This window comes from Vulpes lagopus, chromosome 1 (genome assembly GCF_018345385.1).
Source record: "Vulpes lagopus strain Blue_001 chromosome 1, ASM1834538v1, whole genome shotgun sequence".
Classification (NCBI taxonomy): domain Eukaryota; kingdom Metazoa; phylum Chordata; class Mammalia; order Carnivora; family Canidae; genus Vulpes; species Vulpes lagopus.
In genome coordinates, this window is record NC_054824.1 from 141287046 (window position 1) to 141311837 (window position 24792).

General features: G+C 35.0%; 1 protein-coding gene and 2 long non-coding RNA genes across 5 annotated transcripts in view; 1 reads left to right on the forward strand and 2 right to left on the reverse strand.

Annotated features, from left to right (window-relative positions):
- C1H18orf25 (chromosome 1 C18orf25 homolog) overlaps nucleotides 1-24792 on the forward strand; it is an 85593-nt gene that overhangs the window by 41893 nt on the left and 18908 nt on the right. For 2 of the 3 annotated variants that reach the window (XM_041759306.1, XM_041759297.1), the window contains exon 3: nucleotides 22174-22356. The exons of the other annotated variant lie outside the window; for it this stretch is intronic. In XM_041759306.1, coding sequence (XP_041615240.1) covers nucleotides 22174-22356 — 183 coding nt within the window. The remainder of the gene's footprint in view (nucleotides 1-22173; nucleotides 22357-24792) is intronic. 3 annotated transcript variants of the gene reach the window in all.
- On the reverse strand, nucleotides 98-3173 carry LOC121493450. Its single transcript, XR_005988476.1, has 3 exons — nucleotides 3128-3173; nucleotides 1064-1153; nucleotides 98-149 (listed from the first exon to the last, which is right to left on the reverse strand). It is a non-coding gene; the product is annotated as an uncharacterized LOC121493450 (long non-coding RNA).
- Nucleotides 7045-10121, reverse strand: LOC121493454. Its single transcript, XR_005988477.1, has 3 exons — nucleotides 10076-10121; nucleotides 8011-8100; nucleotides 7045-7096 (listed from the first exon to the last, which is right to left on the reverse strand). It is a non-coding gene; the product is annotated as an uncharacterized LOC121493454 (long non-coding RNA).

A 24792-nucleotide genomic window follows, 5' to 3' on the forward strand; every position in this document is an offset into this window, starting at 1 on the left:
CAGCGGTTTGGCACCTGCCTTTGGCCCAGGACGTGATCCTGGAGTCCCGGGATCGAGTTCCACGTCGGGCTCCCGGCATGGAGCCTGCTTCTCCCTCCTCCTGTGTGTCTGCCTCTCTCTGTGTCTATCATAAAAATAAATAAATAAATCTTTAAAAAGAAAAAAAAGTAAAAGTCATGTTAGTTATAAAAACCATAGCCCAGTTTTGTATTAATAAGCATAAGCATTTTTTCTTTTACTCCACTTAAGTTATTATTTTGAAAGCATGCATTGTTTAAATGTGTGGTTTTCTCTATGGTGCAATGTCTGGATAATGTTACTTAAATTTGGAAGCTTTGAAATCTTACTGGTGGATGTCTTTTGGCAATCTCTTATATTAAGGCAGTAAGGTATTATTTTTGGCCTGCTTTTCCTAACTTCCTAAAGTTGAGTGCCTGTATTAACTTTGTATACGCAAAAGTGTAAGCTTTGCTTTCAATAAGTCTTTTTCTCAAAGTGGGATATATCTTAGTATTAATAAAAGGACATATGTGTGTTTAAGGTGAGAATATTCCCGCTTTTTTTTTTATAGACTATTTTTTAGAGCAGTTTTAGGTTTACAGCAAAATTGAGCAGAAGGTACAGAGACTTCCCATAAATTCCCTGCTCCCACATATGTACAGACTCCCCCCCACTATCAGCACCCCGAACCAGAGAAAATGATGAATCTACATTGATGATATTATCATTCAAAATTCGTAGTTACATCAGGGTTCACTCTTTAAGATTTTTTAAAATTTATTTATGATAGAGAGACAGAGACACAGGCAGAGGGATAAGCAGGCTCCATGCTGGTAGCCCGACGCAGGACTCAATCCTGGGACTCCAGGATTGTGCCCTGGGCCAAAGGCAGGCGCCAGACCGCTGAGCCACTTAGGGATCCCCATTAGGGTTCACCCTTGGTGTTACATGTTCTGTGAGTCTTGACAAATGTATAATTAGTCCTCGTTTTTAATATTTTAAAATGTCTTGCTTATTATCAGTGTTTATTTCTGATAGTCATCTCTGTGAGGCTGCAACTTACCTCAGTATCCCTAGCATAAGTATTCTTATATCATTATCTCAATTCAGCCATTTTTCAGTGTTTGTTGAAAAATAAGGGCAGCACCAGAATCTGAAAGATCAAAGTAGGTATCATAATTTCTTGTCCTCTACGCTTATGTTTACCCAGCACTTATAATGGGGATAAACTGCTTAAAGAAAGTTTAATATTCTTTAAATTTTATTTAGTGTTTCCATAAGTGAAATACAAATTTTGGGGGAAAGGCATGTTCTTGAGAAAATTTTTGTATGAACAAGAGTTTTTTTTAAGTGTGAGGACAAGGGATGGAGTAGTCGGGAAAAGGAATAATATGAACTTAGAGGATAATAAACTCTGTGAAGTTTTTATTTTCTAAGTAGAATTGGGCCAAAAATTTGTCCCATAGCTGTTTAGGCATTGAAAAGAGGTGGCATGACTGATGAAATAGTTCCCGTTATCTAGGAAAAACGCTGCTTTTCTTAATACTGAGACCTGGAAAGTTTTTCTTTCGCATCTTCATAAAAAGCCACTATGAGATACAGTGAACCATATTTTCATAAATACCCTGGAATAAATACAATAGAGCTCTTTATAAGACTTCTTGGTATAGGTAGATGGGTTAAGGCCAAGATTAAATGATTTCCATCATTCATCTATTCACCAAATATTTAAGCACCTACTATGTAGTGTGTGAATGAATGCAACAGTGAATGAAAAGTCTCTGCTGTCATGGAACTTAATCTTTTTTGAGGAGACAGATTATAAATGAATTTGTCATATGCTATTAGAAATACACACTATGGATAACAATAAGGCAGGATATAAGAGAAAAATTGACTAGGAATGGAGTAGAAAAGCTATTTTAGATAGTATTGTGGTCAAGAGTGGTCTGAAGAAGTAACATTTTTAATAGCATCCTAAGGAAAAGAGGTTAGCATAGTTTTATTGGAGACCTAAACTATATGGTGGGATTCAATCCAAACCAAAAATAATCCTGTCTCGTTCAAGGATAAAACAGTGTGTGTAGAGGACCATATCCTAAATCCCATGAGATGACTTCCTACAGGATATTAATAGCTATACATTGTTCACATGTTTGGGAAGTGCTGGACCATGTGGAAACAGGGTTGTTTTGTTTTACTGCAGGACATCTCAGGCATTTGTGTGCTCTGCAGAGCAGGAGGATATAATTTGTAGCATATCCTAAACCTAATCACAAACTTTTTTTTTTTTTTTTTAAATCATTTTACCTTTTAGCACTTGCAAAGACCAGGGTTTGTAGAAAGCTGACCCAGAGCTTGTATACATGGATTGTGTATATCCTTTATGCGGTTTCCCATAAGGAGTATTTTTTAACTTAATATAAGAGCATTTGATAAAAATCAGTCAGTTGAGAGTTAATTGTATACTGATTTATTACGGGTCAGCTGTGAAAACAGTTTTTAGAATTTTAAAGTCAAAGCAGTGAAAATATTCAGGGGATACAATGGTTCTCAACCAAGTAAAATCACCTGGGGAGCTTAAAACAATAAAACAAACCTTCAATGCCTGGGAGCCCTGGGTTTTGATATTTGTTAAACCACTCCAGGTTTTTATGTTCAGCAAAGGTTGAAAACCACTCTTACAGATTAGTAATTAGTTGTATAGTAACAATACTAGTTGCCAGGCAAATAATATTGAAGCTGTGAAAAATGGTAGTTATGTTATTTAATTTTTCTTGGAATTACCTTACTTTTGTTCAGTTAACTTAAGTGCTGCTTATCCAGGCTTTATATGGCTCTTTTTAGTAATGCTTTAGCCATTTTCCTGAATAAGCATGTCTTAATAAAAAATACAATTTTCTGAATTAATGTTTTATCAAATGGCCTCAGTGTCTTTAAAGCTAACTTCAATTATGCTGGGGGATTTGAAGGAGTGCCCAGGGAAATTCCAAGATTACTTGACAGGGTTGCTGTGTATGATAGGAACTGCATAGGCAGTGTCCTAGAAGAGGCCATGAGCTGCTTTTCCGAGATGTGGAGGCAGACAGAAAAGAGGTTTCACGTGTGGATGGAAAAGCTAACTCACCTTGATGCTGGAGAAGAGAACAAGCAGCTGTGGAACCCGGGGAACTTAAAATGCAACTAGTTGGCCAAAGAATTTCCCCTCTCACCCAGTCAGGTGCTTGCTTACATGCAGATGCCTGATTTCCAAGAACTGTCACAGCAGCCCTTTGGTTCTTGAGCGACTTGTCGAAATGTTGACAGTACAGTAGAATTCCCAAAGACTTCAAACAGTTCTCCATTTAATTTTGCCAAAAATGGCAATATTACAGAACAACCTTTAAAATTGTCACAAAATCAATTGTGTTAACTCTCTGGTGTTTGGACCGTATAAAGAAAGAATAGTTTTGCCTTTTGTAAGTTTCTTTTGATAGTGTTTTAAAAATTAAAATAGTAAACAGTTTCTTTTTAAAAAATTAGATATTCAAAACAGTTGGATAAATTTTAGCTTGTATTTCATTACATGTGGTTGGAACATAGAACCATACTTAGATGATAGGACTGATCCTCATTTTTAGGCTTTTTTCATGCCAACAATATACGATATAGGGAATATTAGTAAATTCAAATAGGTACTTAATTTCTTGAGAATCTCTAGCATTTATTTTCTATACTCGACTCTCTCTGAGAAGGAGGAATCGTGTAATTAATCCCACTCTGAAGGCCGTAAGTGATGAATGTACTGCACGAACATTTTTATATCATTTTTCCATATGTCATGTAATGAACGCATTTGTTGCTAGTCTTTAATGAATTGTAACTTTCAATAATATTTGTATGCAGGAAGAATGAATTAACCTGAGGAAATGAAATGTATAATCTACCTACTATGCAAGATATTGTGGAGAAAGCAGAATAGAATGGAGTTTGACTACATGCATGAGAATTTTTCACTGCTACATAGACGAACTTTTATCTTGAGCATTAATGTAAAGCTCAGTGCCTGAGGCAGTAACCTGGCATACATCAGTGAAATTGTCTGGTATCCTGATGTAAAGGGTGCTTCTAGAGGAAACAGTTGAAATGGTCACTCTGTTAAGGATGTGTATTGAATGGGTTTTTAAGTTACTAGTGACTAAGTGTATTAGCTAATGTACTACCAATTTAATTTTGTTTTGAATCCTCTGGCAGAAAATAAACGACCCTTTGGCATGTTAAAGGGCCTATAGAGTGTGTCAAAGGGGAGAAAATATCACAGGATTGAAAGTCTTGCAACATGATAGCTGTTCTTGTGTGTGGCCTGGGATTGGGAAATATTGGTATTTTATCTTTCTGGGTTGCTTAGACTATTGTAAGAAACCGCTAAATTTGGATGAAATATTTTAGTAGGAATATACAACTTGGCTAACACTGTTTTGTTTAAGATTTTGCTTTATAGTGGATTTACTTATAATAAAAATTTATTAGTCTTTCCCTTCAAATTTGTAACTTAATAACTTCTCAAATATGGAAAAGGCTTATTAATATTTAATGAAGTTGCAATTTTGGGAAAACTAATTCTAAGAGGAAGGGGAAAGGAAGGTAGTTTATTTAACAATGAAGAACTTTAATGATTTATCAGAAAATTGTTAGTACATTTTCTATTTATTTCTTTTCAAAATATTTGCAACTTCTAAATTAACTGTAATAGACCAAGCCAAGTTTATTTTCTTTTCTAGTTTTTATTATTTGAAAAAATAAACTGTGATATACATATATATGATATTTTCAAAACTGATGGATGAGATTGGGAGTTAACTTTGGGGGAGGCTTTTTAATGTGCTCAGTTCTCTTGAAGAATGTATGTAGGACCCCAGATCAATGAAATCAGAATCTCTGGGTCTCACCCAAGGCATCAGCATTTTTCCCCAGCTTTTTTGAGATATAATTGACATGCAACATCATTTAAGTTGAAGGTGTACAATGTGATGATTTGATATATGTATATATTCCAAGATGATTACTATGATAAGCTTAGTTAACAAATTTGTCACTTCACATAGTTTTGTGTGTTGAAAACTTTTAAGCTCTGTTCTCAGCAACTTCCAAATATACAACATTGTTAACTGCAGTCACCATGCTGTACCTTACATCCTGAGAACTTATTCATCTTACAACTGGAAGTTTATACCCTTTGATCACCTTCACCCATCTTCCCCATTCAGCCACAGTCTACTCTATGAGTTTGGTTATTTTGGATTTTACCTACACATGAGATCATCATTTTTTTTTAATTAATTTTTATTGGTGTTCAATTTACCAACATACAGAAAAACACCCAGTGCTCATCCCGTCAAGTGTCCACCTCAGTGCCCGTCACCCATTCCCCTCCAACACCCACCTTCCTCCCCTTCCACCACCCCTAGTTCGTTTCCCCGAGTTAGGAATCTTTATGTTCTGTCTCCCTTCCTGATATTTCCCAACATTTCTTTTCCCTTCCTTTATATTCCCTTTCACTATTATTCATATTCCCCAAATGAATGAGAACATACACTGTTTGTCCTTCTCTGATTGACTTATTTCACTCAGCATAATACCCTCCAGTTCCATCCACGTTGAAGCAAATGGTGGGTATTTGTCGTTTCTAATTGCTGAGTAATATTCCATTGTATACATAAACCACATCTTCTTTATCCATTCATCTTTCGATGGACACCCAGGCTCCTTCCACAGTTTGGCTATTGTGGCCATTGCTGATAGAAACATCGGGGTGCAGGTGTCCCGACGTTTCATTGCATCTGAATCTTTGGGGTAAATCCCCAACAGTGCAATTGCTGGGTCGTAGGGCAGGTCTATTTTTAACTCTTTGAGGAACCTCCACACAGTTTTCCAGAGTGGCTGCACCAGTTCACATTCCCACCAACAGTGTAAGAGGGTTCCCTTTTCTCCGCATCCTCTCCAACATTTGTGGTTTCCTGCCTTGTTAATTTTCCCCATTCTCACTGGTATCTCATTGTGGTTTTGATTTGTATTTCCCTGATGGCAAGTGATGCAGAGCATTTTCTCATGTGCATGTTGGCCATGTCTATGTCTTCCTCTGTGAGATTTCTCTTCATGTCTTTTGCCCATTTCATGATTGGATTGTTTGTTTCTTTGGTGTTGACTTTAATAAGTTCTTTATAGATTTTAGAAACTAGCCCTTTATCTGATATGTCATTTGCAAATATCTTCTCCCATTCTGTAGGTTGCCTTTTAGTTTTGTTGACTGTATCCTTTGCTGTGCAAAAGCTTCTTATCTTGATGAAGTCCCAATAGTTCATTTTTGCTTTTGTTTCTTTTGCCTTTGTGGATGTATCTTGCAAGAAGTTACTGTGGCCGAGTTCAAAGAGGGTGTTGCCTGTGTTCTCTTCTATGATTTTGATGGACTCTTGTCTCACATTTAGATCTCTCATCCATTTTGAGTTTATCTTTGTGTATGGTGAAAGAGAGTGGTCCAGTTTCATTCTTCTGCATGTGGATGTCCAATTTTCCCAGCACCATTTATTGAAGAGACTGTCTTTCTTCCAATGGATAGTCTTTCCTCCTTTATCGAATATTAGATGACCATACATTTCAGGGTCCACTTCTGGGTTCTCTATTCTGTTCCATTGAGAGATCATCATTTTTTTTTTTTTTTTTTTTTTTTTGAGATGGTCATTTTTAAAGCTCCTCAGGTGATTATGGTGAGCAACCAGGGCCAAGAGCTACTACTCAGTTAAGTGGTAATATTAAGTCTCGCATTGATTTCACAAAATCATTGTGACACTGGTAGTCTGACTCAGTTACGTTTTGTTACTTCTGGGTATCAAGTTATGAACAGTGGAGTCTAATTTTTAAAAGTCATGTTAGGGGGATCCTTGGGTGGCTTAGGGGATCCCTGGGTGGCTCAGCGGTTTGGCACCTGCCTTTGGCCCAGGACGTGATCCTGGAGTCCCGGGATCGAGTTCCACGTCGGGCTCCCGGCATGGAGCCTGCTTCTCCCTCCTCCTGTGTGTCTGCCTCTCTCTGTGTCTATCATAAAAATAAATAAATAAATCTTTAAAAAGAAAAAAAAGTAAAAGTCATGTTAGTTATAAAAACCATAGCCCAGTTTTGTATTAATAAGCATAAGCATTTTTTCTTTTACTCCACTTAAGTTATTATTTTGAAAGCATGCATTGTTTAAATGTGTGGTTTTCTCTATGGTGCAATGTCTGGATAATGTTACTTAAATTTGGAAGCTTTGAAATCTTACTGGTGGATGTCTTTTGGCAATCTCTTATATTAAGGCAGTAAGGTATTATTTTTGGCCTGCTTTTCCTAACTTCCTAAAGTTGAGTGCCTGTATTAACTTTGTATACGCAAAAGTGTAAGCTTTGCTTTCAATAAGTCTTTTTCTCAAAGTGGGATATATCTTAGTATTAATAAAAGGACATATGTGTGTTTAAGGTGAGAATATTCCCGCTTTTTTTTTTATAGACTATTTTTTAGAGCAGTTTTAGGTTTACAGCAAAATTGAGCAGAAGGTACAGAGACTTCCCATAAATTCCCTGCTCCCACATATGTACAGACTCCCCCCCACTATCAGCACCCCGAACCAGAGAAAATGATGAATCTACATTGATGATATTATCATTCAAAATTCGTAGTTACATCAGGGTTCACTCTTTAAGATTTTTTAAAATTTATTTATGATAGAGAGACAGAGACACAGGCAGAGGGATAAGCAGGCTCCATGCTGGTAGCCCGACGCAGGACTCAATCCTGGGACTCCAGGATTGTGCCCTGGGCCAAAGGCAGGCGCCAGACCGCTGAGCCACTTAGGGATCCCCATTAGGGTTCACCCTTGGTGTTACATGTTCTGTGAGTCTTGACAAATGTATAATTAGTCCTCGTTTTTAATATTTTAAAATGTCTTGCTTATTATCAGTGTTTATTTCTGATAGTCATCTCTGTGAGGCTGCAACTTACCTCAGTATCCCTAGCATAAGTATTCTTATATCATTATCTCAATTCAGCCATTTTTCAGTGTTTGTTGAAAAATAAGGGCAGCACCAGAATCTGAAAGATCAAAGTAGGCATCATAATTTCTTGTCCTCTACGCTTATGTTTACCCAGCACTTATAATGGGGATAAACTGCTTAAAGAAAGTTTAATATTCTTTAAATTTTATTTAGTGTTTCCTAAGTGAAATACAAATTTTGGGGGAAAGGCATGTTCTTGAGAAAATTTTTGTATGAACAAGAGTTTTTTTTAAGTGTGAGGACAAGGGATGGAGTAGTCGGGAAAAGGAATAATATGAACTTAGAGGATAATAAACTCTGTGAAGTTTTTATTTTCTAAGTAGAATTGGGCCAAAAATTTGTCCCATAGCTGTTTAGGCATTGAAAAGAGGTGGCATGACTGATGAAATAGTTCCCGTTATCTAGGAAAAACGCTGCTTTTCTTAATACTGAGACCTGGAAAGTTTTTCTTTCGCATCTTCATAAAAAGCCACTATGAGATACAGTGAACCATATTTTCATAAATACCCTGGAATAAATACAATAGAGCTCTTTATAAGACTTCTTGGTATAGGTAGATGGGTTAAGGCCAAGATTAAATGATTTCCATCATTCATCTATTCACCAAATATTTAAGCACCTACTATGTAGTGTGTGAATGAATGCAACAGTGAATGAAAAGTCTCTGCTGTCATGGAACTTAATCTTTTTTGAGGAGACAGATTATAAATGAATTTGTCATATGCTATTAGAAATACACACTATGGATAACAATAAGGCAGGATATAAGAGAAAAATTGACTAGGAATGGAGTAGAAAAGCTATTTTAGATAGTATTGTGGTCAAGAGTGGTCTGAAGAAGTAACATTTTTAATAGCATCCTAAGGAAAAGAGGTTAGCATAGTTTTATTGGAGACCTAAACTATATGGTGGGATTCAATCCAAACCAAAAATAATCCTGTCTCGTTCAAGGATAAAACAGTGTGTGTAGAGGACCATATCCTAAATCCCATGAGATGACTTCCTACAGGATATTAATAGCTATACATTGTTCACATGTTTGGGAAGTGCTGGACCATGTGGAAACAGGGTTGTTTTGTTTTACTGCAGGACATCTCAGGCATTTGTGTGCTCTGCAGAGCAGGAGGATATAATTTGTAGCATATCCTAAACCTAATCACAAACTTTTTTTTTTTTTTTTTTTAAATCATTTTACCTTTTAGCACTTGCAAAGACCAGGGTTTGTAGAAAGCTGACCCAGAGCTTGTATACATGGATTGTGTATATCCTTTATGCGGTTTCCCATAAGGAGTATTTTTTAACTTAATATAAGAGCATTTGATAAAAATCAGTCAGTTGAGAGTTAATTGTATACTGATTTATTACGGGTCAGCTGTGAAAACAGTTTTTAGAATTTTAAAGTCAAAGCAGTGAAAATATTCAGGGGATACAATGGTTCTCAACCAAGTAAAATCACCTGGGGAGCTTAAAACAATAAAACAAACCTTCAATGCCTGGGAGCCCTGGGTTTTGATATTTGTTAAACCACTCCAGGTTTTTATGTTCAGCAAAGGTTGAAAACCACTCTTACAGATTAGTAATTAGTTGTATAGTAACAATACTAGTTGCCAGGCAAATAATATTGAAGCTGTGAAAAATGGTAGTTATGTTATTTAATTTTTCTTGGAATTACCTTACTTTTGTTCAGTTAACTTAAGTGCTGCTTATCCAGGCTTTATATGGCTCTTTTTAGTAATGCTTTAGCCATTTTCCTGAATAAGCATGTCTTAATAAAAAATACAATTTTCTGAATTAATGTTTTATCAAATGGCCTCAGTGTCTTTAAAGCTAACTTCAATTATGCTGGGGGATTTGAAGGAGTGCCCAGGGAAATTCCAAGATTACTTGACAGGGTTGCTGTGTATGATAGGAACTGCATAGGCAGTGTCCTAGAAGAGGCCATGAGCTGCTTTTCCGAGATGTGGAGGCAGACAGAAAAGAGGTTTCACGTGTGGATGGAAAAGCTAACTCACCTTGATGCTGGAGAAGAGAACAAGCAGCTGTGGAACCCGGGGAACTTAAAATGCAACTAGTTGGCCAAAGAATTTCCCCTCTCACCCAGTCAGGTGCTTGCTTACATGCAGATGCCTGATTTCCAAGAACTGTCACAGCAGCCCTTTGGTTCTTGAGCGACTTGTCGAAATGTTGACAGTACAGTAGAATTCCCAAAGACTTCAAACAGTTCTCCATTTAATTTTGCCAAAAATGGCAATATTACAGAACAACCTTTAAAATTGTCACAAAATCAATTGTGTTAACTCTCTGGTGTTTGGACCGTATAAAGAAAGAATAGTTTTGCCTTTTGTAAGTTTCTTTTGATAGTGTTTTAAAAATTAAAATAGTAAACAGTTTCTTTTTAAAAAATTAGATATTCAAAACAGTTGGATAAATTTTAGCTTGTATTTCATTACATGTGGTTGGAACATAGAACCATACTTAGATGATAGGACTGATCCTCATTTTTAGGCTTTTTTCATGCCAACAATATACGATATAGGGAATATTAGTAAATTCAAATAGGTACTTAATTTCTTGAGAATCTCTAGCATTTATTTTCTATACTCGACTCTCTCTGAGAAGGAGGAATCGTGTAATTAATCCCACTCTGAAGGCCGTAAGTGATGAATGTACTGCACGAACATTTTTATATCATTTTTCCATATGTCATGTAATGAACGCATTTGTTGCTAGTCTTTAATGAATTGTAACTTTCAATAATATTTGTATGCAGGAAGAATGAATTAACCTGAGGAAATGAAATGTATAATCTACCTACTATGCAAGATATTGTGGAGAAAGCAGAATAGAATGGAGTTTGACTACATGCATGAGAATTTTTCACTGCTACATAGACGAACTTTTATCTTGAGCATTAATGTAAAGCTCAGTGCCTGAGGCAGTAACCTGGCATACATCAGTGAAATTGTCTGGTATCCTGATGTAAAGGGTGCTTCTAGAGGAAACAGTTGAAATGGTCACTCTGTTAAGGATGTGTATTGAATGGGTTTTTAAGTTACTAGTGACTAAGTGTATTAGCTAATGTACTACCAATTTAATTTTGTTTTGAATCCTCTGGCAGAAAATAAACGACCCTTTGGCATGTTAAAGGGCCTATAGAGTGTGTCAAAGGGGAGAAAATATCACAGGATTGAAAGTCTTGCAACATGATAGCTGTTCTTGTGTGTGGCCTGGGATTGGGAAATATTGGTATTTTATCTTTTCTGGGTTGCTTAGACTATTGTAAGAAACCGCTAAATTTGGATGAAATATTTTAGTAGGAATATACAACTTGGCTAACACTGTTTTTGTTTAAGATTTTGCTTTATAGTGGATTTACTTATAATAAAAATTTATTAGTCTTTCCCTTCAAATTTGTAACTTAATAACTTCTCAAATATGGAAAAGGCTTATTAATATTTAATGAAGTTGCAATTTTGGGAAAACTAATTCTAAGAGGAAGGGGAAAGGAAGGTAGTTTATTTAACAATGAAGAACTTTAATGATTTATCAGAAAATTGTTAGTACATTTTCTATTTATTTCTTTTTCCAAATATTTGCAACTTCTAAATTAACTGTAATAGACCAAGCCAATTTTTTTCTTTTCTAGTTTTTATTATTTGAAAAATAAACTGTGATATACATATATATATATTTTCAAAACTGATGGATGAGAATTGGGAGTTAACTTTGGGGGAGGCTTTTTTTAATGTGCTCAGTTCTCTTTGAAGAATGTATGTAGGAATTAATGAAAAAGACTAGAAGTCTCTTGTCTCTTTATTGTGTAATGACTGTCAGATTTCCTGAACTTGATATTTGACAAGTAGGGGGTAAGGTTTGAACACTAGTGCAACTTGCAATAAATTTCTTAACATCAGCTAAGCTTTTACGTAATATTAGTATGAATTTTCACCATGAAGTATATAGAAATTTCTTATAACTGATGTATTTTTCTCTGAAATGATAGTGCAACATTTGTAAATGACTTCAGGTTGTATTTTTCTTTTATTAGATTAAGTTTTATATCAACAGGAAGAACGTACTGGTTTGAGATGACTGACTAGATTTTAACTAATCTGTAATCTTGAATTTGAGATATTTTCGGGGAAGTTTGTTCTGTCTTCAGTTTCTTACTGGGATCACAGATTTTACTAGACATGGACTTTTAGACATAAAAAAATGTAAGGGGCGCATTTGGTGGGCTCTCCTGGTAGAACATGCAGCTCTTCATCTCAGAGTTGTGAGTTCAAACCCCACATTGGGCGTGGAGCCTACTTTAAAAAGTAAATTAAAAAAGTTAACTTCTGCATGTTAACATGAATACTTTTCTATGCATGTATAAACTGCTTTAAGCTCTTGGCAGGGTTTTTTTTTGTTTCATGATTTAATATTTGATATATTAAGCATGTACTGATGTTTTTAATTTTTAAAATAGAAAATTTTAATAATTGATATTCTGGGTAGGAATAATATTTAAGATATTTGGGAGATGTTAAACATTAATAATTTTGAGAAGCCTTTCTCATAATTTTGGGTAAACAGGTGAAAAGAGGTTTTGGTAGAAAGAAAAGTAACACTAAAATATATTGATTTCATTCATAGAATATATTCCAAAATAGTAAAATTTATTCTAAAGTAAAATTTGACACTTTTTGGTTCAGTCTGTTTAATAATAATTAAAGAATAATTTTGTAGCAGAAACATACATGCAAATTTTATCCTGATTTTCATTTTCTCACAGTGCCTTGAAAATGTGTTGTTGTCTTAGGGAATATTATTTTGAAAAACAGTAAGTTTTCATATGAGTTGTGCTTTAAAATGATTACATTTTGCCCAGATTGCACAATTTAAAAATTCCTCTCTCAAAAAAGTTTGTTTTTATATTATGTATATTTAAAGAAGTATCAAGTATTGAAGTAATTTTAATACTTATTTTTACATGACTGCTGTTGTGGATTATTGAATTCTCCTTTAGTGAGGCAAACTTTGTATCCCTAAGAATATACCCTCTCCTCCATGGGGGTTATGTTCCAAGACCCCAATGGATGCCTGAAACCATGGATAGTATCAAACCCAACATATATTGGTTTATCCTCCTCTACAAACATGCCTGTGATAAAGCTTAATTTGTAAATTAAGAGATTAATAGCAATAATAAAATAGAACAATATATTACAATAATTTAAAATCAGTTATGTGAATGTAGTCTCAAAATATTATACTGTACTTGCCCTTCTTGTGATGGTGTGAGGTGATAAAATGGGTACGTGATTAGAGGAAGTGAGGTGAATGACACAAGTTCTGTGACGTACTGTTAGGCTGCTGTTGACCATTTGTCAGAAGGAGGACCATCTGCTTCCTGACCACTGTTGACTGATGGTAACTGAGCCCAAGGAAGTGAAACCACAGTTAAAGGGGTACTGTTGTACTCATAAAGACTACAGCTAAGAAATGGGAATGACTTTTAGATCATGTGGTGGCATTTTAATGTAGGTTTTGGTTTAGAAGTGCCTAGTGGTCTTCCCTAATTTCTCTTGAATTCCCTTAATTTTCCTAGAATTTTACAAAGAGTAAGAATGTATCCTGTTTGGACCTTTTTGTAGTGTATATAAAGGGCTAAGGCTGGGAAGAAACTTCTTTCAACTTAAAACATTAATCTAGATGTGGTTGAAATGCTTTTTATTTAAGAATAAAGTCCCATATCTGAACATGTCATTTCTCTAATATGTACATGTGGACTTAGGTGATGATCCTTAAAGGGAGGCATTATCCCCTCACTGAAGGTAAATGTGTTTTCTGATAATGTCTACAGACTACTTCCTGCCTAGTTTGTACTAATTCAGTGTTCTAACACATTAGATTTTTAATCATTTTAAAAGCATTTATCCAGCTGATTAGAATTATCTGGTTATTTGAACTAGTTGTTAGGTAATAACTCTCTCAATTGTATTGATGTGTATTTTGTGCACAGTATTAAAAACGAGTGTAATAAAAGCCCAAATAAAATTTTAATTTAGAACACAACACAGCGAAATTAAAATCGTAAGATTTACTGTTTTGTATGAAGTTTTTTTTTTTTTTAACTTAGAACAAAGGATTCTGTCATTTTGGGGCTCCAAGAGAAAAAGCCTGTTTTCTTGTTACCAAATAAGAGGAATGAGCCCCATCCTAAGGATGTGTGTGTTTGCATGTGTGTGTGTACACATATGCCCACCTTCAGAATTCTGAATTGACTATTTTTATTAATGTTCTACTTGAGAGTTGTTGGAGACAGATGACTATGTAGTAGTCTTACAGGAATTTTAATGGATTCACATCAGTATCCATTCATTGCTTCCTATATGTATGTAAGAAAAAGTTTCCCACATATAAGCCTAGTTAGGGTGATTAAATTGAAGAAGAACATGACTTTGTGGATTTTCTTTTAATTGTCAAATAAGGGTTTTTGACCTCGTTTATTCCACTAGCAGACTGAGTAAATAATTTTGCTTCATTGCTTTTGTCATTCTCCACTATATATATATAGATTTAACAGCGAGATCCAGGTCTTTGGGTCTAGGTATATCTCAATTTACCTAATATTTATTACTTAAAATTTTTATTCAAGGCAGAATATTAGAAATGAAATAATTTTAAATGTATTAAATCTGTTAATGAAAGAAATGCTATTGTGAATCCTTTTGTTGAACAAAACTCAAGTTGATATTACTGATACGTTTCATTTTTAATATACAGCTGAATTTGCCTAATGGCACAGCTACATGAAAGTCATAGGAAAGATGGCGAACAGGTTCCTTGCTGTCACTTGTTTATAATAACAGGTTGTAGACAAGCTGTCTTATGGAAGTGACCTTTTAAACTAACTGTACCTGTTACGTTTTGTTTAGCTTATATTGATTTCCCTTTCTCCTGTTTGAATTATTTAAACAATACAGTATGGTGACAATGAAAAAGATTTTGTGGAATGTTACATGTTAGAAAATACAGTATCGAAACAATTTCAGCAAATTTATAAAACAAAGTTTTCTTAATGTTCAGTAAAAATTGTTCTCGAAGAAAAATTCTTCTCAATCCTTTCTAAAAATGATATGTGTCCATAATCATTGTACGGATAAGAAATTTGTATTCTTGTCTAGAATGAATTGTATACAACATGAATAACTTCCAAGTTTCTACACTTCTCATTTTTTTCTTGATTTCTGTTTTTAATTTCTCTGAATTTTAGGGAAGTTGGTGGGAATTGAAAACTCTTTAGTTTACTAGCATTGAGTAGATTTTCCTACCTTATATTTACCACAGCATAAAATATAAGACATCCTAAACAATGAAGGAATAATAATCTATGAAGAAGTATATTCTTGGTAATGAAGTCTTACAACTTTAAGATTTGGGGAGAATGTTATCAAACAACTGATTTTTATTTTATTGCATTTTCTTTATATCTTTTACCTAATAACTGCATTTGAAGTGTAATAACTAATCTAGATGAATAAAAGTTTTAAAAAAGAAATGTTTCTTGTTACTCTGTTAAGGACAGCATGGTTATATTAGTAATTCTCTACCAGTTAATTCATATTAGTTATTTGGGAGTCAGGAAGCTTGCTTTTCCATAATGAAATGATGGTATTAGTTTTTAGTGAGAATAATCAATAATAGATTTTACATGATGTTTTGAGATAATTTTCAGGTTTTTTTGTAGTTAGTATATTGAGAAAGGAAATAAATACCAATGTTAATACAAAAGGTATTGAGATTCTTTTCCTATATGTATCCTACTAAGTTATCCTCTTAAATAAAAATTGATGAATATTGGGAAAATAGCAGAATTTAGACTACTTCGAGGAGTAATCAGAAAGCTGGAATGGAGGTGTGTCTTTAGTAGGGATCAAAGACCTGGAGATGTGGCTAAAATCCGATCTAATTTATGTGTTCTTTGTGAATAGAGTGCAGATATTTTAATTTTCTCTATAGATCTGAATCCTAAAGCAGAAGATTATGAGTTTGTTTCTGAAATAGGAAGATAAGTTGAAAGATGGTGACCTCTTCAGGTGCCCTGTTTTCTGTATTTTTAGGGTTTTTTGAATATCCAGATATATTACCCAAGTTACTTAATAACCTAATTTTCCTAACTTTGTAGTTAGTGGTGAAATGTTAAATTTTCTTTCTTGAGATCAATTTTCTAACTACTCTGATAATCTTGAGTATTTGCTTTTATCTCTTTGGTCCTTTCAAAATTTACTCTTATCAGTATCGCAGGTAACTTTTCTGGCTGGACAAAACAACCTGTCATTTACCATTTGACATAAGGACAGATAATAACCCTTAGGGCTTAATTCACACTTTGCAAACTTTATAATCTCAAGAATTTTAATAATTGAGATGAGTATAATGGAAGAAGTACAAAATAGATACTGCTTTAGTTTTCTTTTGAAAATCCTTTAATACCAGGTGCCTGGTATTAAGCCAGGTGCTGGCTCCAATTGTTGGAGCACGTGACTCTTGATCTTGGGGTTGCAAGTTCGAACTCCATATTGGGTGTAGAAATTACTTTAAAAATAAGTAGGGGATCCCTGGGTGGCGCAGCGGTTTAGCGCCTGCCTTTGGCCCAGGGCACGATCCTGGAGACCCGGGATCGAGTCCCACGTTGGGCTCCCGGTGCATGGAGCCTGCTTCTCCCTCTGCCTATGTCTCTGCCTCTCTCTCTCTCTATCATAAATAAATAAATAAATTAAAAAATAATAATAAAAATAAGTAAAAATTTAATTAAAGAATGAAAACGACAATGCTAAAATATAAAGTTTCAGTGCATATTGTGCATTTTATTTCTCTTTAGCCTTGTTTTCTCAGACATTTTTTTCACCAAAATAGCTTTTGGTATTACTCTGCAGAAAATATATACACACAGTTTTTGGTCTTTAAAGCTGCTTTTCTAGAGATGGCACTTTTCTATATAGATTTTTGTTTTTTTTCGGGTAGATATAATTATTCATCTTTTCAAAAGCTGCTTTGAAAATGACTTTCTGTTTCTTCATATTCTGTGTGTGTGTGTGTATATGCACACACCCTTTGATAGTAATAAAAATATAAATATTCTCAAGTATTCTCAATTGCAGGTATAAATTTTCACTTTGTTAAGTATTTTGGTCTGTAATGAAGAAGTCTTTTTTTCTTGAGTAGATGCTACTAATATGCAAGTTTCCTTCTTGAAGTTTACCCTTTCCTTCAATTCCTCATACCCACATCTTATTCCCCCACACCTCTTTCCCTCATCTGGCCACCACACACACACACACACACACACACACACACACACTCACTCACACTCACACTCACACACACTCTCCCTTTTTAGATCACTTGAGTAGGTAATTTCTAAGAACCCTTTCAGGTATAACTGTTTTGAATATGACTATCTGGATTGAGGCCAAGTGTGATTTCCACCATTGTCTTGATGTTGTAGATAATGGCATTGGGCCTAGGCCCTTTAATGACTGGCAGTAGAGTTTGAATGGAATTTGGGACTAACAAAATAGAGTTTTCCTCTCCTCGTGAGGGGTTTCAGGAGTTTATATAGTAGGGGTGACAGAAGGAATTTTCTTTGGGCTTTATTGTATATTACTATAGTCATAGAAAGGAGTTGAAGGGGCAAAGCATCTGTTGGACCATTGCTCCACCTTTCCTTGGGCCTAATACTTAGTCAAAAGAGAAGGAGAAGTGGCATTTCTAGGATGTCTGGAATACAAAAGGAATACCCTCATCCTGGAAGACTGACAACACTTGTGTTAGTGTGACGGGTCTGTAGGCAAGGGTGATTCAGAGTATGAAATAGTCCAGAAATGATCTCTATTTGGCTTTGAAACATTTTTATATGAATGCACCCAAGCTGACATGACACTTTATTTTTTAATTTTTTAAAAGATTTTATTCATTTATTCATGAGAGACACGCAGAGAGAGGCAGAGACACAGGCAGAGAGAGAAGCAGGAAGCCTGAACGTGGGACCCGATCCTGGGTCTCCAGGATCAGGCCCTGGGCTGAAGGTGGTGCTAAACCGCTGAGCCACCTGGGCTGCTCTGACGTGACACTTTAGACAAAAAGTACAAAAACCCCATCTGTGGTGATCTCGGCAATCAAATATGAGGCACCAGTGCAGGCAGTGATGTTTTCTCAAAGCTTTTTTTTTTTCCCCCTAAGATTTTATTATTCATGAGAGACACCCAGAGGGAGTCAAAGACATAGGCTGAGGGAGAAGCCGGCTTCCTGTGGGGAGCCCGAAGCGAGACTGGATCCCAGGACTTTGGGATCACATCCTTAGCCGAAGGCAAATGCCCAACCACTGAGCCACTCAGGAGTCCCAGCTTCTTACATGCAGGCTCTGTAGAGCAGAATTTGCACATAAAGAGAAACAATAAAGTAGGGCAGATGCTAAGTATGATGGAAGGATGGGGCAATAGACCAGTATTATGTTGTTATGTCATCTTTAACTCTTGCTGTAACCCTCTGAAGAAACAGTCCTACAGCTAAGTAGTTGGCAGGACTTAACCTCTTTGCTGCCAAAGATCTATATGTGTTTCCTGTGTTGCTGTCTCCTGTATATTCCTGAGTCCCTCAACACTGATCACCTGTAATAAAATTGATTTTGGTTCCACCTAAGTGGGACTTAAATCTCTCATCTGTAAAACAAGAATTGCAAATTATTTACTACCTTAGGTAATTTTAAAGTTCTCTGCTTTTGGTTGTCAAATTTGAAAAGGGGTTTGTCAGGAATAAACGTAGTGGATGTTTTGTTTGGCCCCTTTTTTTTAAATTTAACATTTTTTCAGTGAGATTTAAGAGAACATATTTGACTGAAAAAAGTAATTCATGAAATTAATCACTTGATGACAACAGTACAGAATGTTTAAGGTCCATAGAAAGTGTAAACTTCACTGTATCAGGAATGTGTGATGACACAGACACACATTTTATTTGAAAAATTAGAATCTCTTTATAGGCTAGGAAGTCAGTAAGAGGGTACAAACCTATTTCTAGCATAAAATGGGCAAATTGATGTTCCTAAAAAGTCCATGGGTTGCTTGACTTATTTTTTCGTGCCTTATAATTCTAACGAACAGCAAAAAGTTCAAAATGTTTCAGTCAGGAGGAGAAACAGCACTTTGATTAACCACAGATCGAATAGTTATTAACTAATTGTGTTAAAGTTACCTTTTTGAGATGTATTTTTAATTATTATAGAAAAGCTAGTAAATTCATTATTTTAAATTTGTGTTTTAAGACTTTGACAGACTTCAAGGTTAGCAGATGGGAGAGGGCAGTTTGGCTTATCCTTAAATGGTGTAACATGGAAATCTTAAATGCTGTAACATGGAATGTGCTTACATTAATGATTAAATTTTAAATTGGAAATGTTTCTATGTGTAACTACTTGAAGGGGCTATTTTAATGTTTTTGAAAGTCAAAATAATCTTAGTAGCAGTGTATTTGTTTTAACAGCATAGAGGAATAATCAAGTGGGAAGGAGGATGGATGGTATCTCCATCTTTATTCCATTCTGTAAAGAATTGTTCGAGTCAGATTGGAAGCATAGTCGTTGCTTCTGTTATTAATGTGCTGAGTTTTCCTAGCTCCTCCTCAGTGGCTTTTTTCCTCCCTTTCTTTTAAAAGGCAGATAAGATTACTGCAGGATCTTACTCGTCTTTTAATTCTGCTGTGCAGCAAGAATCACTTTTAAAAGAATATCACAAATTATTGCCATCAGTTAGCTTATACCTAGTGGTTTAAAGTCCAATCCCTGGTGCTAACTGCTTGAAACATACCTTATTTAATCTTGGTTTGCTAATGATGAGTGCAAGATGACTTGGACCACAAGATTCTTAATTGTGGTTTCTTGTTGGAAAAAAGATAAAAAGGCAACCATTCCTTTATTAAAATTTGTATGGTATTGACTTGTCATCGTTTTGGATATACTGGAAATGAGAAATGACGCTGATAATAATTTATTTTAACCTTTAAGTGTAATTAAAATATGAAAATATTACAGTTGTCTTTGTTTATGATGAATACTGAATTTAAGCTAAGCTATAAGGTTTGCTGTTTGGAAATATGGAAGATACAAGAATGAAGCCAGATAACAAGTTTATGCTTGTATTTCCTACTGATGAAGACTTTCAGACAAGTTATTGCCATGGGTAGGTGATGTTAACTCTGCATGTACATATACAACTCTATTCTTTGCATGATTCTACATGTAGGAGTGGTACAATTTTGACTTGACTGTTGACCTGATGCCTCAATTTGATGGTTGTCAGTGGGGGGGAAGGGGGGTGTTTGAGAGCAAGAGGTTGTGAACGGTACCAGTGGTATAAATTTTAAGATAAATCATTAATATTTTGGTAAAAACACTTAACTAAAGCCCTTTTAAAAATAGAACATTTGGTCAAATAGTCAATATTGTACTTGACCCTCATATCTTCTGCACCCGAGTATTTCGACATCACACAGTATCTTGATTCCATAATAATCATTTTGAACTCTGACGAGAACTCCATAAATGATACAGCTTTCTTTTCTTATTTAGAAAAGAAAAATATCAAACATGAATGAATTGTTTGCTATTTGAGCTGAAATCCATTACCAACTGATATTGAGGCCACACTATTGAATTTTATGAACTTGATTTGCCCTTTTGGGAGAACTGGAAATTATTTTTAAGTAGTCAACTGAAATTGTCATGATCGTCAGAAATTCATATTGTGACATGTCTGTTCTTTATACTGTGGCTCTTAACTCATTTGCTTTTATTTGGTCATTTTTATTTTTAAAATGTTGCTACATAAACCCCTGGTTTGAGAACTTTGCTTTAAGGGATAAATACGCCAAATGTGTTCCATCTTTTGTTCACTGACAATTTACACAATGGATGTTTGTATTAAAACTAATCTTCATTGTGTTCTATTTTAATGATTCATTGGCATATGTATTCATAGTCAAGAGTTTCATAAAATAGGTGTGTTTAATGTTAAACAATCTTGATCATAAATCTTCATGGAAATACATAATTTGCCTGCACTTCATAAATAGCTGTTAGAGAAACTGCATTCCTTTATTTCTGCTTTGTTCTAAAATGGAGATAGTTGTAAGGGATGCTTTTGATAATTGAATGAAAACTGTGTTTTTGCTTTTTGCTGTTGCATTAGAAAGGGTAGCATTAGCATTTTAAAGCATGTATCTGTTCTACAAGCATGAATATTGAGTTATTTTAGCATGAATCACTGCAGTTTAATTACTCTGGAACTCTGCTGCCTTTTTCAGCTAGTTAGGGTGATTTGGAGGTAGAAGGGATCTCTTATTTTCCAGTAAGAACTTTAATATCTTCCTCTAAAATAACCCATAAGGTTGCATATTGTTGCCTTAGAGAGTGAGCTGGTTGTCTTTCTCAGGGAAAATAAAATTTAAATATCCCTAACAAGACATCTAAAGCAAAATCCTGAAGGTGGATTTTGTGAGTATTGTCTTTTTGTAGAATGTTGTAAAATGCATAACATCCCTGATATTTGTAAGGGGCTTTACTGGACATAGTTAAGTAGAGCTCTTAGTGTTAGCCTTATTTCTTTAAAATAGGAAAATATGCATTTTTCTTCTCTGAATCTAGTAGTGACCTTTAAGCATTAGCTACTAAGAAAAAGGACTAACTAGATTGATTCTCTTAAAAACTATAAATTGAGTTTTAATAGTTTGCATCAGTTTTTTTCCTTTAAAAAATCAATTTTCTCTGTGGAGTCGTCTTTTGCTCTTTAGAAGTATGACAAGAATTCAATGTAACTTTGTTCAGTATAGTCTTGTCTTCTGTTCTTCATTATCTCCTTTTCTCCTTTTCAAATGTGTCCCTCATCTTGATAAGCTTGGGTTTTTTCCACTTTCACATCATGTACAAAATACAGCTGTATAAAGTGTAGCTTTTCTGACCAGATAGAATAATAAGATAAAGGCAACTGGCATTTAGAGGGCTTTTAGTTGCAGAAGTATTTTTCACCCCAGAAGTTAGATACAAGTATACATTTTCTTTCCTCCCTAGATGGACCTCCAGTTGTAGCTCATTATGATATGTCTGACACCAGCTCTGACCCAGAAGTGGTAAATGTGGACAATTTATTGGCGGCTGCAGTAGTTCAAGAGCACAGTAATTCTGTAGGAGGCCAGGACACAGGAGCTACCTGGAGGACCAGCGGGCTTCTAGAGGAGCTGAATGCGGAGGCAGGTTGGTCTCCCTCCCCTCCCCCTTCTCTAATGGTGTACTGTGCATGTGTCCTGGCAGCTGTTTTCCTTGTAGTGAATCCTGCCGATAAAGGCAGGCCAACTAAGAGACATCTGGCATTAGATGATTGTGACTATCCAGGGTGCCATTTATAACTGAAAAGGAGATGGGGGTAGCATGTCATTCATCTTTCCTCATTTGAAGGAAGCAAAAATGAGAAATAATTGTAGGCATAGGTAGATTCCAATAGACCTATTTCTTGGGTTAAAAATACTTAACATACACTAAAACCCACCCACATGGCCTTAATACCCCACCCCACCCCTCTTCTTCAGATGTTTCCCTCACTTAATCAGTACTGTGACCTTACCTTGCAGTTTGGGGAGGGAGCTGACTAAACCTGTCCCCAGGGACTGTTCCGGTTGGGGGGCGGATGCTTCACTGTTTCTTCTGCTTTTAGGTGTGCCAGGTCCCTGTCAGTTCTTCTAGGGTGGTTCTCACGTTTGTCTTTTCCAATGCTTTCCTTTCAGTTTCTGCTTCTGGTATCTCAGGAAAATCTCTCCCTGTCTTGCATAATTTATCTGGGCTCTGTGATGATTCTGAAGAGTGATATTTATTCACTAAAAGAAACCATTGCATTGCTTTTGAAAGCATTGCCCATTGCCTTCTAGTCTCCTTAATTGTGTTCCTCAGCACTTTTTTCAACATTCTTTCTCACTTAAATCTTTTTCTTAAAGCACTACTACTTAAGTTTGAGAAGAGAGGGAGGGGGTTAAGAGACTGCTTTTAGTGTATATTTTCCTACTTTATTGTTACAGAGGATTATAGTTTCTAGTTAAATTATGCATTGCATTAGCTTCTATGAGCTAATCTTAAAACTTAATCAGTACCTAAAATATTATGTTTATGGCAAATGAGTTTTACAAAAATAATAGTGGGTTTAGAACTTTTTATATTGAAATTGCTGGGAAATAAAAAAGGAGACAGAACTCCATAGATCATTGTCCTTAATTCTTCCTTCCATAATCTTTGATTGGAACAAAATAAAAATCTTTTACTTGTTGAGTTTCTGCTTGATTTATTGTAGCCAATTTTGGAGTACGACCTGAATTAAGTTTTAAATATCTTTTGTCTGCTAACTGCCTTTTTGACCTTGGACAAGGTGTTTCTCCTTTGGATTTCAATATTTATATGTATAAATACTTGCTTTGCCCAACAAGGATCTTTTAAGGATTTACTAATAATAAGTACTTTTAAAAATTAAGCAGTAATATTATATATGAAAAGAGAGTAGTTTGACCACATTTTGTGCAATATGTATTTCTAAGTTATATGAATTTTGTTCTGTACACTGGATAGTTTATCTTCTTTTTTCATTTGTTGACCAGTGATCCATTCTACTTCACTCTTATTTCCCTGTATCTTAGTCTTGCCGTTAAATGTAGATTGCTGTATAGTAAAGTCTTGGGGAAAATATGAATGATTATTGTTTTGTCTTTCATGTAGAGAGAATTTTAATACTAGTTTGAGCCATGTGGAATTACTAATATTTGACTTTTTGACCAGCAAACCTAGCAGATTAAGACAATTCAACCTGATAGTGCAAAGGTGTGTCTAAAAGTCACCAGTGTGGGGCTGGCGTCACATTTTAAGATTCAAGTAATTGTTAGCTTGATTGTTTAAAACATCGCTAGCCTTTGTGTACTTAACATCTAATTTTGATTTTTTTTTAATTCAGTCATACAAAGTTTTAAAGATGTATCAGGTACCTAGCACCATTATTAAAAAATGAAGCATTACAAAAATATGTGAGGGAAACATCCATGGCTTCAACTCTGTTCCCTTTCCTTTTCCCTCTCCATTCCAAAGCTGTCCTGAATTTGGTATTTGGTATTTGCCTGTGTGTTGTTTCTTTATATTGTTACTGCATTTGTTATGGATCTATAAACAAACGTGTATGGTATTACATTGAAGGTAATAATTTGTAACTTGCTGTTTTCAACATGTGTTTTATTGTTGATAAGCATTTTTCACTGCTATTTAGTATTCACTGTATGAACATATCACAGTTAACTTACCCATTCTTTTTATTGGACATTTAGGGTGCTATTCCAAATGATCCTACCATTAATATTTCTTATAACATGTCTCTTGGTACATGTATGTGATTAATTTCTCTAGGATATAATATGTAGAGAACATATTGTGTATTGGGCCGTGTATTGTGTGTAGATTTTTGTATATCATCACTGTTCAACAGATCCTCATCACATTTTCTTATGAAGCCATATATTGACTCAGTCTTTTTGTTCTAAATCTGACAGTGCAGGTCCGTGAGTAGTAAAACTTAATAATTAATACACTGTACTCTTGATATAATTGTCATAGTGGAAATCCATCTTGCAGATTTTGAGTATACTTAGAGTGCCACAACAAAAT